This window comes from Triplophysa dalaica, chromosome 22 (assembly GCF_015846415.1).
Source record: "Triplophysa dalaica isolate WHDGS20190420 chromosome 22, ASM1584641v1, whole genome shotgun sequence".
Classification (NCBI taxonomy): domain Eukaryota; kingdom Metazoa; phylum Chordata; class Actinopteri; order Cypriniformes; family Nemacheilidae; genus Triplophysa; species Triplophysa dalaica.
The window spans coordinates 13,167,595-13,187,837 of record NC_079563.1 but is presented as its reverse complement, the minus strand read 5'-3'; the positions used below and the strand labels follow the sequence as shown (position 1 = coordinate 13,187,837).

At 37.6% G+C, this 20,243-nt stretch overlaps 1 protein-coding gene across 23 annotated transcripts in view; it reads right to left on the bottom strand.

Annotated features, from left to right (window-relative positions):
* Positions 1-20,243, bottom strand: part of dlg2 (discs, large homolog 2 (Drosophila)) — a 192,135-nt gene that overhangs the window by 9,881 nt on the left and 162,011 nt on the right. For all 23 annotated transcript variants that reach the window (XR_008905064.1, XM_056735915.1, XM_056735918.1 and 20 more), the window contains 3 exons: positions 11,656-11,770; positions 3,602-3,778; positions 2,237-2,312 (listed from right to left, as the gene is read on the bottom strand). Coding sequence is in view for 22 of the 23 variants with exons in the window: in XM_056735915.1 (XP_056591893.1) it covers positions 2,237-2,312; positions 3,602-3,778; positions 11,656-11,770 (368 nt within the window). In the remaining variant the exon portion in view is untranslated. The remainder of the gene's footprint in view (positions 1-2,236; positions 2,313-3,601; positions 3,779-11,655; positions 11,771-20,243) is intronic.

Below are 20,243 nucleotides of genomic sequence, written 5' to 3'. Positions count from 1 at the left end.
GGACCGGGCGTCAGGGACAGCAGCCAGAAAACAGCCAAATGACCAAACATACAATCTGTTCGTCTTATTTTGTTTTTATTGGCAGGATCGCTCAATTGGCATCTGAATCAAATTCGTGATTCGCTCGTTTTAAATATGTTTAGCCGTTCTGATTAATTTCGTTTTTGGCTGGTACTGGATGGTGCTGAATAGGTTTCTTTGTTTTTAAAGGGAAGGCTGATCGAAACCCTGCTGTCGGTGACACCACGTCACCTGAGCTTTTCTCAGACAAACTCAAATGTATTTAAATCAAAACATGATCAATTGGAACGAACATACAAGGGGGGTAAATAATGATAAACGGACGCCAACTGAAGCTGGTTTAGTGCCATGCAAAGGCAAGTTGGACTTTAAAACAAATACTGATGGATATTAAAACACAAAGCATGCAGGTGAGCCCTGATATGAGGCCATGCTGTTTAAAGGGGACCAAATCTGTGTTGTTAAAGCTAACTGTTTATAAAATGGCTGTAAAATGGGACTATAAGTTAAAAGAGGGAACAGAAATGTGACTGGTATGATTCTGAAAGTGATTTTCTGGGAACCTGAGCTCAATAAACTGACTGGAATGAAAGACATTCTTTCTGGTAAATGAAATATGTATTATAGGCTAGTGAAACCTGTCCAGGTCATATTTAACCTAAAAAAGTCTAAATTCAATGAAAGAAATGTATAATTATATAAAAATCAGTTTTTCTTAATTTAACTTATAGGAATTTGTCTAGGTAAAATGATGACTTACTTTTTATTCTGTAAACACAATATTTCAAATTTTAGATACAAATATTATTTATATTTGCATTTATTTGGAGTGTAGATTACAACAGGAAAAACAGAAGATGCTCTGTTTTTTTTCACACCTCAAATACTGCAAAGAAAACAAGTTCATATTTACTTTTAAGCAATACAACAATTGTACATGCATTTTTAAGGTAAAGTTAAAAAAACAAATTTTTATGTGATAACCTGGATTTTGATCACAGTTTTGCGGTCATGCGGTCAGTCTTTTTTATATTGCTGTTGGATTACTTTGTCAGAATTTTGCATTGTGAAAAAATGTACATAAAACTTTAACACAACTGCATACAATTCTCATCACTGTAATGCAATAAAAAAATAAAAATCTCAGAAGTGAAAATGCAAAAATCATACGCCTAAAAACAGGTGATTTCATTTCCTGTATGCAAAATATAATCTTATATTTATCTAAACAAAGAGTTGAAATATGACCCAGACACATGCTCACAGGACTCACCTTTAAATGTTTATCAATACGATGAAAATTGTGCATAAAGTTGTGTTTTGTTTAACTATATCAGCAGTGTATGAATGAAAGAGCCATGTTTATACAGTATGTCTACCCCTGATCATACGAAAGGGCATTTTCATAACATGTATAGCGCTAACCCTCTCTAATTTAAACACACACACATGTAAACATAAACACATATGCTCCTGACCAATACCATTTAATCCACGCTGAAAATGAATACAAACATTCTGGCGCATTTTAACACCGACACACAACCACACAACAAAAACCTCAAGTCATCCATCAGTGCCAGCACCCATACCCCCCCCCCGTACCCTCTCCCACCATCTTCAAAAGAGACAAAAACGAAGCGAAAATTTGCAGGGTTGGCTGTGATGTTGCTATGGATACCAGCGGGACTCATAAGGCAAAAAATTCTCAACGGTGCTGCGGACGTGCGGCGATCTAAAAATACATGCAACATTCTTTAACTTTATTCACTTACGCTGTTCAACGCACGGGATAAATGTTACAGGCGACCTTACGTTCCCCCTTAAAACCATTAGGAAAAACTTCTAAGATGCATGTAAGTGCTGCTGGTTTTGTATAAGCTGCCTGTTGGGGTTTGTCTTACCGCAGTACTGAAGCTGAGAGCTCACAGAGCTGTCACACTGCGGCAGAAGCGTCTCTCTCTCTCACACACACACTTGGATTCTGACTGACTGAATGACTGGGCCCACCAGCAAAACTTGAAATGGGAAAATAAATTGGTGATGACAAGACGCGGCAGAAACTAAACCAGACAGAGTGGAGAGAAAGAGAGTGAAGCAAGTGATGAACTGTCACTAAACTGTGCTTGTGTTTTCCTCAAAGAGAAAAGTAGGGCGAGCGGAATTTAAGGGGCTGGCACTGACCAAACCATCACTCAACAAACTCAGCACTTACCCCTTTAGAGTCCAAGCTACCGGGCTTTGCGTTGAATTTTACTGTCTTCAAACGAGCCCGTTCTTTTCTTTCCACCCTGTCACAATAAAACAGTAGAGATAAAGTCACTTCGCATTTCAATTTATGACAATACAGATTTGATAACATAATAACAGACAAAAACGTAATCCAAATCTACTTCTCTTAGGAATTGGGTCTTTGATCAAACCATGGTTATGTAATAAATACTGTACTTTTGTTGACAATTTAAAATCGAAAGGTTTTAAGTTTTTTACCCTAAAGTCCAGTTTATCCAATTAATGAGTTTTAAAAACAGTCATCATGTAGCTTCTTTTGCTCATTTCCTTTAAAACTTCCGTCTGTAAATACTGAATGAGGTCAACAGCAAGGTCAGAAATAAAGAGAAACTCTGAAGTATAATTTTATGGCTAAAGGGATAATAAGTTCCCAATATAATTATTCAAGTTGAGATTTTGGTTAATTTATTAAAGTGTTTTACATAAAATTACGTTTCAACAAGGTTGGAAAAATAGGCCTTCATAAAGGATACAAAAAGCCCCTCCAGCAGGCAAATACTGTTGAAAAAGTTCATTTCAAAGTTAATAAGTTCGCTCAAACACAGCCGACTATGTCTCAACTCCAACACCTTGACTAAACATGCATAGACAATTTTACCGGGCGCACGCGTCTGGCCCAAGGTTACATTCTGGTCTGTGTTTGGTTATAATTAGGATGAAACAATATTATTGTGTTATCGCAATAGCAAACTTGTCTCAATATTATCGTGGTCACACGACTATATGAAACGGTAGGTCTTAGTGGGCCTAACATGGAGAAGAAAAAAACAAGAGATGTTACCTTTTGCAAGGTCCATCTGGTGCAATAATTTTATTTTATAAATAAAATCCAAAAATATTTTAAGGGATTTTTAGGTAATTTGACCATCACATACTATACCTTTAAGCAAAAGTTATGATTAGAGGATAAAGAAAAGAGGATGCTTATAGCACGTTTCTAAGTCATCATTTGTCATTTAGAATGTTGCAATAAATATTGTACCGTGGACTTTATACAGAGGTATTACAGTACAGTGAGATTTTGATGTTGTTACATCCCTAGATGTAATATTACAATTTATTTTATATTAATATAAATATTTTATTGTATATTTAAATTAAAGCTACTTAACTACTTAATTCTTGGAGATCTACTGGAAGTAGTTTGCTTATGCTGTAACCGCTGAAACCGTCTTTAGTTAAAAAGGACATCATATTAGAAGGATAATATGAGATAAGAATGCAGAAAAAATATGATTTGCAGTATTAACCAAGTATATACCATAGAGTAGTATGCATATGTACCCACCTCCTCTTACTGGGAATGACACCCATCTCCTCACTGTCCCCTTCTGGAGTCACTCTCCTGGCCTGCCACCACTCATCATCAGAGGCGTTGATAACGTGAAGGATGTCTCCATATCGGAAACTGAGACCCTGGCTGGGAAGACCGCTGTCCTTCGCCCTCTCATAGTCAAACAACGCTCTGTAAAGACACAAACAGAATGAGTTCCATAGACCTAAACTCTTTTAAATTCTACTCAATTTAAACTCTGGGAATATTGAGGATGAAATGTGATGTACTGTCTTTGAGAAATGGCAAATGTGTGTAGAAATAGGATATGTTGATGGAAGTACATCATGGAAATTTCACCACTACAGAAATCTGCACGTGGCTGCCATCATTCTTCCTGCCAGGCCTGGGGGGAGCTTACATGATATTACATTTATATGTCCATACAGTATGCACCATTTTGATTTAACGTATAAATAAAACATAAACAGGTCAGTGCCTTGAGCTACTGAATAATGCACATGCTCTCCCATATTAAGTCGGGGTGCTCGTGTGGACAATGTGGGTTTGATTTACCGTTTAAAAATAAACATATCTGACCTGCTTAAGCATATTGATACATTTGTAAATGTGTAGTTGAAAAACTTCATCTTTTAAAGAAGATCGCAGTTTACTCTCCTGCCGCCTGGAGTGAGTGAATCACTCTGTGGAGGAAATCTCTCATTGATCCTTGAGAAACATGCTGTCTCTACAAGAATAAGCATGATTCATAGACTCACCCTTAAAAAGAGACACAAATGAGGTCCATTCTATTTAAAGAGCAGACCATTCAGACCGGATCAAAGCTGGGCTGAACAGAGAATCTTGACATTTATGCGGCAAGCTGAGATTAAACCTGAAGTGTCTAAAGGGAGTCGCGCAGATTGGAGACACGCTCTGATGTTTGTTATGTTAACAGCAGATTAGTGGAGTTTTTTTTTGTAGTTCAACGTATGTTGGACCATCAGTTACATTACACGTTCAACAAGCAATCGATAATGCAAAAGATGTGGGTTTGATATCAGGGATCGCAAATAGTATAAAATATACAAAGAATGTCAATTTTGACTGCACTGTCAATCACTTTGGATAAAAGCATCTACACAATACATAAATATATGTTTACTGGAAACTGTTTGGTTATGTACATTTATGATGTTAAGACACAATACAGTTTTAACCATATTGTTTTAGAATTGTTTAACAACGCTTCAAAAATGACAAATACAATAATGCAGTTGAAATCTTATTCATTGCATTCATTTCTTAGGACTGTTGATCAGCTATTAATAGTTACCTTCTGTTACGACAACTGGTCATCAAATCCTCACAAGACATTGCAAGTTTTGATAAATAATTCTGGCTGATATATAGAGCAGTTGTGAACATAATAATTCCTCTAGCAGGACTTAACCTCTCCAATATTTCTTATATGTGACCATGGACAACAAAACCAGTCTTATGGGTCAATTTTTCGAAAGATGAATAAATACGATTTTTATTGATGTATGAGTTTATAGAATAAAACAATATCTGGCTGAGATACAACCGTTTAAAACTCAGGAATCTGAGGGTGCAAGAAAAAATATATATTAAGAAAATCGCCTTTGAAGTTGTTAATCGGGGCACTGTGGCACGCCATCCACTCACAAAAATAAAGGTTTTATATATATATAAGGTACGAAATTTTATAGCTTATCTTCATGGAACATGATTTTTACTTAATATCCTAATGAATTTGGACATAAAAGAAAAATCGACAATTTTGACCCATACAATGTATTTTTGTCTACTAAAAATGTTCCCGTGCTACTCAAGACTGGTTTTGGATTCAGGGTCACATATTTGCATCACCAAAATAACAATGCCATCACAGGAGTCAAAACACACGTCTCCCTATGAACTTTTATCATCGGATGTGGGTGTTCCTTGAAAAAATTATTGATTTCATAATAATTCAATTCATAACAACGGTTTTATTTTTTGTACTCTAGATTATATTCTTATTCTACACTTACCCACATCTCCCCACAGTAAACACTGGGTCACAACCGGGCCCTCTGCCTTATCTACCTTTTACAGGCCAGAGTGCATTCTCCACAGTGAAAGGAACCACAGACACATAAAAAACAGACAGGCTGTCACAATACAATGAGTACACAATACTAAAGATAACTGCAATAATGGCAATTACACCTGTTTTTCTACAGTAGGTTCCTGTTTAAACACTGCCAGACCAGCTGACCTCTATAGTGACCAACATACTTATAATTTGAAAAGTGATTTCTTCAAGTTTCTCCACTACTTTGTGTAGAATGCGATGAAATATCTAAACACTACACAGTAGTGGTCATTGTGTTTTGGACCTTTACACAAAAAACAGACAGCCGTTTATTCAAGCTGTTTTTTTAAGAACACACCGAGCTCCAATTATACTCCGTAATGACACCTAGCACACTAAACACCATTTATGGATATTCAGCCTTGATAAAAGCTCTCTGAAACGACAGGCTGTCCTGAATAAATATGTGAGAGATGGGGAGGGAGAGAATGACAAAGAGAGAGAATGGGAGAAAAGTGTCCACTGCTCCCATCACCTCTGCTTTATACTGCTCTTTGTAGCCATGACAACACATCTGTCTGGGATCGAAGTTTATGATGCAGATGCAACAAATGTAGATTTGAACAACACTAATGAATGATGTCACTTCCTGTGAGTGTGCTTCCTTTTGCATGTATGTAGGCTTGCTTGCACAGGAAGTAAACCTTTTATATTATATAATGTTACTTTAGCATAATAAAGGTATAGTATGCAATCCACAGAATCATTCATGTTTACATACAGTACACCAGTATGTTGAATATCTATTCGTATTTCTTAAAAGCCTTTCTGAACCAAACTAAACATTTATTCCTCATCCTCTGGTTGTGATCAATATCATTCCAAGGACATAAGATCAATAAGAAAGATATGCTACCCATAGTGCATTGCTGCAAGCGAATACCTGCACGACAAAATTAATGGCTTGGACATAATGGCTGGCCCATATGATGGAAGAAACAGATGTAATTTTATAACCATGAATTATTTGGCAAAATAACAAATTGATAAAAAATATATTTATCAGTACTAGCAATAAAACACAGCGTACTGATCACCGTAGCAGATCCATCGTTCATTTAAAAATGAAATGCACATCCTTTCTCTCTCGCTTTTGGAGCTCATGCCTTGGGGAAAAGCACAAGTTCTCTTATTGGCCTAAAAAGACACTGGGGTTGTTATGGAAACTGCAAGCTACGTACAAGGCAGATAAATAATATTTTATATGTGTGTTTGGTGGCAGATCTTGAGCCCATTATGGCGAATTCATTCCTCCATGGCATCATTACCGCAGTGATGCTTCTCCCAATCTTCCCCAAACAGCATGTGCCAGTGCAGTCTGCTGACAAACACCGAACCTTGCTGTCAAACGACACATATAGTGATGATCTCTGAGCTCTCAGGCAGTGTCATGTGCGTTTACTATAATAAATAAAATGTTTTTTAGTTCAATCTAATGTATCAGTATTTGATTAGTTTATACAACAGATAAACTGTTATCTGAACCAGTAAATAAACTTCAAATCAAACATTGTCAGATATTGTTAAGACGTGTTGCTCTTGGGTGCATCGCAGGTATGAGCCCGGCTTGTGAACCTACACTTAAATTTTCATCTTCTATAACAATTATTAATTCAAAATAATAACAGACTGATTGCAGTACATTTTCTCTTTGTTAGAAAATAATTAATCAGTGTTTATCTTACACATTTACAGTATGCTGTCCAATTCAGCATTCACAGGGGCGTATGAGTCACTTGGTGACTGCAGCAGCAGATGCTGGTGTACTTTAAGATGGCAAAAAGTCAAACTGAAATGTGCAAAACTCCTATAGAAAACCATATATGCTTTAAAACTCCTTTTTTTTGCTTTAACTTGTAATAAGTACATTTCTTCGTTGTCCTTCTGAAACCTTGGCTGTCCAGATTTGCTATTTTTCAGGAAAGGAAAAATCACTGCACTGTTTAAATGATTAAATACTGTTATCAAAGTTAACAAGCACTTTTTAAAACTTTTTTGGTTAGATATTTGCAAAACCCACTGACAAACATAAGGTGACAAAAAGTAATGAATTCTGGCAAAAAAATTTTTTGCTTCAAAGTCTATGTAAATATGCATGTCACTGTTCCATAATGCAGATGTAGGCATTCCACTAAAGGAAACAATTTCCCTGTTCAAAAATAAATAGAGTAATTAATAAATGTAGTAAAATTACCTAAATATTGTGATGTCCAAGATATTAGGTAAAGATTTACAAATGTTACCATGCTATACCATTTATGATAAACTCAAAAAAAACAGATGTGGTAAAAACACATTTTAACATGTGTCATTTTTGTTAGTTGGTAGTTTGTGTTATTAACAAATAGAAGGGACAACACAGGGTTGAGTTAAACATACCACAAACTATATTTTCCTTAAAGGAACAGTTGACCCAAAAACAATGATTCTGCGCCCTATTTCAACGAACTAAGCACATGGCCTATAGCCCAATGCGCAAGTGCACTTAGGGCATGTCCGAATCCACTTTTGCTAGTTTAGGAACGGGAATATGGTTAAAAGGGGTTGTGCCTATTCTCTTACTGAGTCATGGGTGTGTTTCAGGCAAAGTGTGAAGTAAACCAATCAGAGTCTCATCTCCCATTCCCTTTAAGACCCCGTTGCACTCGCACCATGGCGGATTTGCTATTTACACGGCAGAATTTGCGAAAGTAAAGACTGGATGCTTTTTCCAAAGAGGAAACGTATCTGCTTGTGCCTGAGGTTGAAGTGTTTTAAAAAAATATTATAAAATATTACAATTTATTTGTAATATTTGGCATGCTCGTGTGCTGCTGCTCCCGTCTATAGGCGCATATTACTAACCCGCTCTCGTTTTCAGTCAAGCGTGCCCAAGGAAGCACAAAAGGGCGCAAATGCATTTGCTATTCAACGTGGCGCAGGATGTGAAAATGAAAATGCGTCGATGTGAAACTAGCAAAAAGAAAACCACTTGCGTCAGACCTGGCTCTCCATTGTGCCGAGTGTATGATAGAGCCCTATGTCTTCATTTACTCTTCCTCAAATTGTTCCAAATCTATATTAATGTCTTTGTTCTGATGAACATATTTGGAAGAATGCTTGTAACCAAACAGTTTTTAGCTACAGTTGATTACCATAGAAGGAGAAATTGCTTTATAAATGTCTTTGTTCTGTTGAACACAGAAGAAGATATTTTGAAGAATGTTAAAAAAGCAAAAGGGCACTTTTGACTACAATTGTAATTTTTCCTACTATGGTAGTCAATGGTGCCCAAGAACTGGCAAATAATTTAGTACAACGCTGACATCCTTCCGAAACCTTGTATCCCATATTTCGTGATTGTTTTTTTTGCCATAAATCATTATTATTACACATCCTTTATGTTTGTCACTGGGTTTTGCAAATATCTAACCAATAAAAAGTATTAAAAAGTGCTTGACAACTTCAACAACACATCATTAAATCTTTTAAAAAGTGCAGTGTTTATACAATTCCCCAAAATCAATGAATTTGGACATCCGAGGTATTAGAAGGACAGCAGTGATAATCTCAAATGAAATAATGAGAAAACGAAATAAACCAGGAGTGCATTTTCATCTGTAGACGTCAGCAGGATTGTAGAATGACCCTCACGTTAAAAACCAAATGTACACCAACACAGCTGAAGGACAAAATCTGGCTTCTGATTTTGTGGGTCTTGCAGTTGAGAATCATGTTTGAATCTGTGAGCTTGTGTGTGTTCGTTTGTGTGCGTGGAAGAACATCATGTATGTGTGTATTACACAGTGCTCGGCAGATTAGGAAACAGCCATGTGTAGTGAACCTCAGAGACAACATTTTCCACTACAGCAAATGTAAGATAATTCGTTAAAAGAGAGCGCTCGGGCCTCCACAAAAAGAGTGCAGCATTTGCCAAGCAGATAAAAGCTGAAGCCATCAGCATGTAACGGGGGACGGCATTACATGCCCAAAACGCAAACAAGCAGAAAGCGTCCATAGTGTGGGAACTGGTGCGGATAACATAACACGTCCGCTGGTTGTGGAAGTATGTGCTGTTTAAAAGCCCCTGAGAGTAAAGTTGAGTGGAATCGTCCGGTGTGCATCAGGGATCTCACCTCTCACTCGAGTTTGTGTTAAACCTGACATCTGACTTTCCAGTCTTCATCAAAACCAACTGCTCAAACCATGCAAAGAAATGAAACCGGAGATTGCAATTTATATTCTGAAATGTACACTGCACCCGACAAATCACACATATTGAACTTTTCATGCACAATGATCCAGACGAAACGACTCTACATAGGGTGTTGTTATGGTAACATGGTAATCCTATCGAGAGAATTTCATATGAATAAGATCCATTAAGCGATGCACGGACACACATGCATCCGTACACTTCTGCCTTAGAGAAATTGTGATGCTGATTTGTTGTGACAGAGACACAGAAAGATGCTGATTGAGGGAAATCACTCAATAAATGACTCATTCGATACTTTCTGTGTGAATGGAGTTGTGCGTGCATCGCTTATAAATGAATGTGCGCATTCGATTTACAGAAACAGAATCAGACCTCTGAATTTATCTAGTAGAACTCTAATGCATCTCAATGCTCAACGGAGGCAAACAGGACAAACATAACTCCCTATAAGGTTTATTTCCTCTGGTTCGGTTCTTTCCCCTAAACCTGTCCAACATTCAGCTCTACGTCCCAGATGACTGTCAATGGTACAATTATCCAGCACCCACAGAGGGGGCATGTGGCATTACTGCGCATCTGAGGAGGTGGTACTGAGTATAATGTATATCAGGATGCGAGGAGGTGTGTGAGAATGCAACTGCTGACAGGAGAGCTATTTATCACAAAGGATAACCACAGGTGCGCCAGCTCTGTCGATACTTTCCAGATAACGCTCAATAGGGGTGCCAAATCTATAGATATACATTTATAGTTAGATCTCCAAAATCTCCAGCTGCCTGTCGCTACCAGCCTTTATGCAGTTTAGGTGAGTTGTGAAACAGAAATAGGAGATTTATAACAAGATATTTTATTTTACTTGTTTGTTTTTCCCATAATTTCTGTATTTAGGGGAAGGTCAATGTTATGTAGCTTTGGGACTCATTAGAGGTCGGCTTATGATAGGGTAGACTTTGAACGTTTCAGTGTCATCTTTTTTTTTCAAAGAAATAAATGAACTCTTGTAAACATAAAAAATAATACTTGACATTTTTTGCCCTTTTTAAGTAGAGAAAGGTAGACCCGGGAAAGGTGAAAAGATTCAAATTTAGATCTATATGAGCTATGTATAATCCACTATGCAATGTCCCAAACTATATTTTGTGTAATGTTCTGCTTTTAAAGCATCCAATTACATTACCAAAACAGCTTTTAATCTTTAAATAAAGATTAAAGACATTTTAAGAGATAACCAAAGCGTTGATCACATAAAGACACATTTAGATCCAATGGATGCCCTTTGAAATTAACTATCAATAACTCTTTTTATTGAGGTCATGTAAACAGAATGGCTGCAGGTGCACTGGATGTATGATCTCTCACTCCTGTCTGATCTAGAATCAGAGTATGTGAGTACAAAAGGGAGGGAGGTAAAGTGGACACTGATGAATTTTGACTGTTCTGCAGTCAGGACCCCTGTTGTTTCACACGCAAACCCCTGAAGTGTTCGTGTGTCTAATAAACACATCGCCCCAGGCTACAAACACATCTTGTAGTCTTGAGACACCAGAGTCGTGTTGACATAAATCCAACATCAGTGCCACACAACAAGACAAAGAATTGCACTTGGAGAAACAATATATCCCATATTTTTATGTTCAGGGAATTGTTGGCATTTCAGAGTCGCATCTGTGTCATAAGCAAGGAGAACGGTTAGTATATGAAACATTTTACCTGACGTAGAGAGATCGCTTCTGATTGGTTCTTAGGGATCCAGATCCGGAGCTCATGCTGTGGTTCATCATCTGCTCTCGTAAGTCATGGATTTTGGCCTCAAAACGTCCGTATTCTGTAAAGAGAAACATAACCAAGCAAACGTCAACACAACGGAAGACATTTTTTATCTAATCACACATCAGAAACTGCAAAGGCTGCCCTAAAAACGATTCAAACTGAAAAACATGCAAGGAAAAACTGTTTTAACCCAAAGAATTCATTAGAAGGTCCCTGTTGGAAACGCTGTCCATTAAGCATGTGGTATTGTAGTGGCTTACTGCATGAGATGACAGGTCGGATCGATACAAGCAGCTGAATGGCTACTGTAACTGTGCTGACTTCAAGCGCAAGGTCACACAAGGAAGGAGAAAAAATACGAGCGAGACAGAGAGGAGAGCTTGAGTCCTCTCACATGTTTTTATTAAATATTGTGACTAATTTGATCATGTTTTCGACGGTTAATAAGATTCTCGTGAGAACTCTCAGCTCAGTTAAACATTACTTCATTATGATTGAATTCATTCCACAAATTGTCTACAATATTAGAAAAGAATGTCTGCAGAATACATCTGAGCCTGGTTTAAAGAACCTATTCTCACAATAAGGTTAAAATCTTCATCAAGATGCTGAAAAACTGTTACATCTAGGGTAAGTATTTTGACTCGTCTGACAGTCTTCCAGTCTATCTAAGACCAGTCTGAACAGAAAAAAAGGGGTCAAAACCATTAAAAATGTAGCCCGCTAAACCATCTTAACCAGATTTAACAAAGAAGTGTATCAAAATGTATCGTATTTCGGTAGTTGACAAATCAACCACATGTGTCCTATGGTGTGACATAGCAAAAATTTGGAAGAAAAACTAGCAGTTAAGAACAGAATCAGATGACGATTTTGATAATTCTCTCTTATGCTATTTTATATTATAAATACAGTACAGTAATATAAAATAATATGTTATCAAAAGTAATTATTAGGGATGTACTAATTTCACCTGTATAGGCCGAGTAATTTTTGTTTTCTGGTACTCGCAGATACCGATACCTTTACCTATATTTTTTGGGTTGAGTGGCAATTTTCAAAGCACAACACACTGAGACTAATAAAAATAGAATTGCGTCATAATTACAAACAACTCCACCTCAAACATATTATGAGAAAAGAAATAATTTTGTGTGCTTGTCACAAACATTCAAAAGCACAAATCTCAGTCAGTTCTGTTAGTTATGTCACATGAGGTATCGGTCTTTAGGATCAGTGTATTTTTACGAGCACATTAACTCAGTATCGGCCTGACACTGGTACTGGTATCGGTGCCCTCCCTACTAATTATTCATATTCATTTTTAATATTACCATAGGACCCATACGGTTTATTTGTCAACTACCATTTGTTGATTTTAATGAGCTGACAATAACCCTTTTATGATTCCATATATTGATTTTCAGCAAGGATCAAAGTTATTACATGAAGTTCTACAGGTAATTTATACGATATCTAAGAACCTGCTGAGTTTTACTCGTAGCAGACTGTATTTTGGTGCTACTATCATAATAAACCAAGGTACAAATTCTGAGACGGTTAAACAAAATACTCATTTTAATAATATGTAAATCTGTAAAAGGTGATTATTAATGGGAGTATGCACTTTTTGCTGATATGGATCCTCACCAATGCCCTCCAGAAGACTGTTGCTATAGTTACCCCCTCAGGCACAGTGACTTCTGCGAATGTCTGTTTAGTGAAAAACGTTTGCGTTTACTGATCAAAATAAAAAAACGCTATTATCATGTAACATTCGTAGAGCTCATAATGTTATTTGTCCAATAAAAAACTATTAGTGCACTCTAAAAAGTAAATATGCCAAACCATGCAATAGAAGAACCGAATGGTTCTGAAAAGAACCTTTAACAATCATTTTCACAAAAGTTATTTTGTACTGAAAAAAGTGTTTTTTCAGACTATAAAAGGTAAGACGAAATGTTTTTTATGAGAACCATTGACTAAATAGTTTCTTGAAGAACCCAAAATAATTTTTTTCTGTTACATTTCTGTGGAGAACCTTTCGTAGCACCAGTGTAGGGGGTCAAAGAGGGTGCCCCTCAAGCTAGAAAGTCAGACCCCCATAACCCTGTAAATCACACCCCGTGATGAAACAACAACATGGACATTTTGGGGAAATAACTGCTTTTATAAACCTCAGATTCACAAAAGTCTCAAATGTGATAAAAAACAACATTTCACACTAAATGAAAAGGACGTTTCAAATTAGTATATAACTTAAGAGTCCTCTGAAACACTCATAAGCCTTGAATCATAGATTTGCTCTCCGCACTAAGCATACACGCTCTCTCAGCGGGTAATCCAGTCCACAGCATTGCAGTTTAAGGTTGTTGCACACCTTAGCCCTGTTTCAGCACACATCTGCTCTGCTGCTGAGACCAGCACACAGACACAATGAGCGCTCAACCTGAGCTTTCATTCTAAGCTATCTGCATAGTCTAAAACCTATTAGACCAACCAGACAGGCATGACAGGAGTGTGTCTACTCAACCTGTGCAAGATATTGCTTTTAATATACACTTTTTTCTCACATTATTTGACTGAAATGCAAATTTAATAATCAAACACATGATTGAGCCCGTTTCTGATGTTTGGGCATGAGGATCTTTAAAGGTTGAGGGAAACAGAAAGGTTGATTTGAGAGAGAGCCTGTCCTTGCATGAAACTCAAAGGACAAATGACAAGTACATTTCATCAGTGCACTGTCGGCAATGGAGAACGATAATTACAGAGACGATCCCATCAGCAAGATGCTTAAAACAATGCTTAGATAAACGTGATCGCAAAAATATCTGCAATGCTTCCAACGAAGAGTTACAGGCGGAATCATCCCAACCTCGGATGGCCTCAATGTTAAAGACTAGATTACACAATAAAACCAAAACCTATTTTTGAACAAACAAGCGCTTCCTCTGCAGAGAAAGATGGAAAAGAGAAAAGAGGAGGGAGAGAAACAGAGTTTGGAGTGGTGCAGAGCTCAGACACAGGATAACACGGACAACCCAAAATAATCCTGAAGTGATGGAAGCGCTCAGCCCAAACAAATCCACTCAGATGGAAAGACACAGCCAAACTCTGGCTGCAGGATACTTTTTAGGAAGACTGGGAATATCACTTGAAATATTTGATTTGGTTTCCTACATGAAGAAAAAAGTTGTCTAAATGGCTACAGAAGATTATTCACAAGTTCTCAAGAAGAGCTTGAGGCAACAAAATTGCATCGCTTGTCATTTGAGCGCAATTTGCATTTTTAAAGTACGAGCGTACATTCAATCCAAACCGAATCTAATCCCAAAACACCACATTTTACTAACACACACACACATACATGTGTACACGCACACTCGAGCAGAAAGTGACTATCAACCCAACAGAGAAACATAAAGGATGAAAGGCTTGAGGATGGAATAAAAGATGAATGAAAGAGAGAATAGAAAAAAAGAGTCTCACTCTTGAAGATGCTCGCAGACTGCAGCAGCGTGAGAGATTGACCGCTCCCCACACACGAGCAATGAATGCTACTCTACCACCTCCTCTCCTTCCTCTCTCTTTATCATGCGTTCTCCTCCAAACCCGCTCCCATTGGCTGAAACTCTCGGGTGGGCGGGGCTGAGAGTCATAGAGATTCTACTCCCCCTAGTCCTCCAGATCAAAAGCCATGCTGGATTTTCTCTCTGGCGTCGGCTTTGTGTTTTCCATCTGCAGCGTATTAGCTCGCTTAAAGGTAAACAAGCCATAAATCCGGCAAATATTTTAGCTTTCACTGTCCTTCAGATTAGGCGGATTTCACAGGCATATGATAAAAATTTGTGCATATAAACAGCAGGATATAGGAGCGATGTGAGATGTGATTGATTTATTATTAACTTGGAAAGGTAAATAATAGGAGGCTGAAGATACACAAGTGAAATGAAAGGATTTAGAGGGGAAAGTTAAAAGGATATCTCATATTTTCTCTCATATATGAACAGAGCTGAGATCAGTGTTGTAGGCAAACAATAAAGAGCTGCAAAATGTATAACACAGTCCAGATAATTGGTCTTCACAGACTTTGATGAGAAATCTATGAGGTCACATTGAAATGTGTGACTTGATTCCAGAATGTAGCATTTTGGAGAATCTAAAAACATTTTGTGACAGTGCGGAGATTTTACAAGGTCTTTTAACTCTGTAGTAAAGTTTCACAAACGGGAGATAAAAGTTACCATTTTTCTGTCATCTAAGATCATGACGGTCAATAGGGAAACAATGGAGAAATATAGAAAATCTCTTGTGATTATTCTTTATATGATAAAGTCCAAATCTATGAACTCCAAAAGTTTGGATTGTAATTTCCAACAATTGAAGCTACAATGTTTCATAATAATAATAATAATAATAATAGTGTGCTGCATGCAGATGAAATTATTGTATATAGCCCATTTAGTGTTCACCCCAAAATTCTTTCATCATTTACTTCCCCTCATGTTATTCCAAACCTGTATGACAAAAATAATTTGAGGACGTTGATAACCAGACAACATTAGCCCCTATTGACACAAAACAACAGAGCCTTTTCGCAAAATTTCTTCTTTTGTGTTACATAGAAGAAAGAATGTCGTGGTTGTGATTAACAAGAATTTTAATTTTTGGGTGAAGTATCCCTTTAAGAAACCAACCCTTCTTTCATACAATTGTCTGTTTGTTAATGTCTCTCCCTCTCCAAAATATTTTACCCAAACAGCAGCATTTAAACTGTGTATGTCTGTTGATTCCATATTTTTACGCCGGTTTCCACAGCAGCAGTGTATATCCAGGTGTTCATGTCAGTCTGCAGTGAAGTGGTTTTCTCTATATCGGTTAATAAATTACAACTATGTTCTCATTAGCTGCTGTGCGGCGACACCTACATGTCAAATACAGCCACATCCTTCGCGAGGGAAAAGTGTAACACCGCGCCAGCAGGTAAATTCAGCACATGTAGGGAACAGAAGAGGCAGTATGACATTTCCAGTGAAAAGGAGACTTGAAATTAAGCCAACATCATTTGTAACATGACAGTGCGCATGTGTGTCACAACTAACCTAGTAGAGTCTAGAGCAGAGAGAGATAGGAGGACAATAGTGAGTATGGCTGAGATGCTTTAGCTTATAATAGTTTGTTTGTGTATCAACGGCAGCCTTGGAGTGATATGATGGTCTGACGTGTGTGAGCAGCAGTCCGGGCATAATGGTCAAATATGTTTTCTAATTTAGTCTGCTGTTTAGCCCCCCCAGAGCAAAACCCAAGCGTGGTCCTCAGTGAGTGACATGCTGCCCAATCGTAACACAGCACAGTTTGGCCACAGGAACCCCTCGTCACAGGACATCTGGGACTGCAGCCAAGAATTGGCTAAATGCTAGCAAACAATCCAGACCATTGGAGAAATACATACTCAAAAACAACCCATGGGGTGTTCTAAAGAAACATTTCAGCCATGAACCGATTTGGCGGATGCTTTTATCTGAATTGACTTGCAGTGCGTTTAAGACACGATTTGTGCGTCCGCTGGGAATCAAACCCATGACCTTGACGTGACAAGGACTGGTAGACCAGTACAAAAGAGAACATTTCGTGATTTTAATCTGCAAAACTCACTGCCATGATGCTAGGGACTTTTTAGGGTGGTTGCCAAGGCATTGATATAATGCTAGGGTGTTTGGGGATGGTTGCCAGGGGGGTTGCTATGTGATTGCTATAGTTGCTGTGTGGTTGCTAGGGTGCTCTGAGTGGTTGCTATAATGCAAGGGTGTTGGGATATGGTTGCCAAGCGGGTTGCTATGCGATTGCTATGGTGTCTCTAGCGGTTGCTGTGTGGTTGCTAGGGTGCTCTGAGTGGTGGCTATAATGCAAGGGTGTTTGGTGATGGTTGCCAAGGGGGTTGCTATGTGATTGCTATGGTGTCTCTAGCAGTTGCTGTGTGGTTGCTAGGGTGCTCTGGGCGGTTGCTATAATGCAAGGGTGTTTGGGGATGGTTGCCAAGGGGGTTGCTATGTGATTGCTATGGTTGCTTGGGTGCTCTGAGTGGTTGCTATAATGCAGGGGTGTTTGGGGATGGTTGCCAAGGAGGTTGCTATGTGATTGCTATGGTGTCTCTAGCGGTTGCTGTGTGGTTGCTAGGGTGCTCTGAGTGGTTGCTATAATGCAAGGGTGTTTTGGGTTGGTTGCCAAGGGGTTGTTGTGTGATTGCTGGCTGTTCCGAGTGATCAAAAAAGCCAACAAAACTTTATTTTTGCATACAATCTTACCTATTATAGTAATTACTTTACCTACAGCATCATTCCTTATAAATGCGGCCCTAAAGGCCCCAAAAATGAAAATTCGGTCATCATTTACTCACCTACCTGTCATTTCAAAACTGCATGACTTTCTTTCTTCTGCAGAACACAAAAGAAGATATTTTAAACAATGTTTTATAACAACGGCGGTACCCATTGTCTTCTATTGCATGAACACAAAACCAATGCAGGTCAATGGTTACCGCCTTTGTTCGGTAACCAACATTCTTCAAAATATCTTCTTTTTGTGTTCTGCAGAAAAAAAAGTCATAAAGGTTTGAAATGACAAGATGGTAAGTAAAAGATGAAAACCTTTCCTGTTTAAAATTTTGGGAAGACTTTCACTTTAAATCACACACAACAAAAAAGAATATTTCCCACGGGAAGAGAGATAATGCTTATAAGAAGGTTAAACTAATTAAACAACTTCAGTTTTATACAGACAATTACAAAACCGCCTGTACACGATTATAAAACAGCTGCTAAATCCCTCTCTGAATGCTGCCCTTTAAATTAGAGGCACCAAAGAGCTATCGCATGAACGTAGCCCAATCTGTCAAAACTGTATAGGTGTTCTTCTCCTCAAAGATGCATTCTCTGTGAAACCCCTATTGAAAAGAATGAGAAGAGAGACCTGAGATTAGTCATTTTGATGGGACCAGAATATAATAAAGGTATAATATTAGTCATTCAGACCTCTGGGCATCCAACTTAATGATAAAGGACAGTTCACTCACATAATAATATTATGATTTCTGAACGGTTTATGAGGCAATTTCACTTCACTTTATACTGAATGCTGATTTTATGAATATAATAACTTAGTTTGTTCCTGTTTGTATAGGCATGTGTAGCCTATGTATTAATTAAGCTATACCTTGGATAGCAAAAAATAGCTAAATCATTTTTTGCTTGTATTCCAGCAAAATATCTAACAACGTCAAAACAAGAAACGATATCTGTATTAAATTCATGTACACTTTACTTTAACATATTCAAGGTCTTACAGTTTTCTATATCTTACAGTTTTTCAAGTGAAATGATCTTGTTTTCATATTTGTAAAAAGACAACAATACTAATTTAATAAAAAAAAAATTAAAATAAAAAAAATTTCATTTATGACCTTTATTCTCTCTGTATTCCATGAAAGCGTGTGTGCAGAGTTCCCCCAAGTGTTCTAGATCTGTCATTGGGTCCTTGGTTGTCTATTGTGTTTAGTGTTTGCATGCTGGTGATGTCATAATGCCCTCTATCCAGTTTCTCATCAGATATGCACACACACAATAAAATATGAAAATGTCAGCGGTGTAAACCTTTTCAAGGTCTTTTGTTCTCTGTTTGAAAATGCCAGCAAAAAAAACACGCTATCTGTTTTGAGAGTGTATCCACCGCTTTCAGTCAGCCATTCATGTTTCTGTCGTGTCGTGACTCTTGGCTAGTAAAAGCCATACAAAATACTGCATTTCGGTCTTTCTCTAAGAGGAGAGATGATGGCCTGTGAATCACAATGTGTGTATCTGTTCTGTGTTTCTGTAACCCAAAACGTCATTCTCTGGCCTGTAATTACCTGCGTTCAGGAAGTGTGTGCTGTACCTGAGGCCTCTCCGATAAAATCAGATGTATTCATGTTTCACAAAAACAAGCCAATGCTCTCTAGACCCCATTTAAAATATCCATCTATCTATTCGTTTTAATGCCATATCAACATGTTATGTATAACAGTTGTGGAGCATTGCATAAGCAGCTCAAAGGATATGGGTTTGATTTTGAGGGAACAAAATCAACAAATGTAAGGGACATTAAAGGGACAGTTCACTGCATAAAAAAATAAATGTGAGCAAAAACATCTCTAAAACTTTCACAGAAATGTTTGACATGAGAAACCTTGACTAATATGTTCTAATCACACAACAACTCATTTCTTTCTTCTAACAATACTTTTTTGGAATAAGGGCATTCACATTAAATAATGAATATACTGTATACTTTTTTTGATTTGACCAAATAAAGGGTCTCAATCTCATCTTGGCTACGATTTTGCTTGATTATCAATCGGTTTTGAGTATTAAGTACTGAAGCTAAACTGCAATGATAACGTCCCTCAGAAAGCCAATCTCAGCAGTCCCTCTACATCCCTGCAGAAAGTGCAAGCTTGCATTTTGCTGAACACCTTAATGACTTCTAGCTCC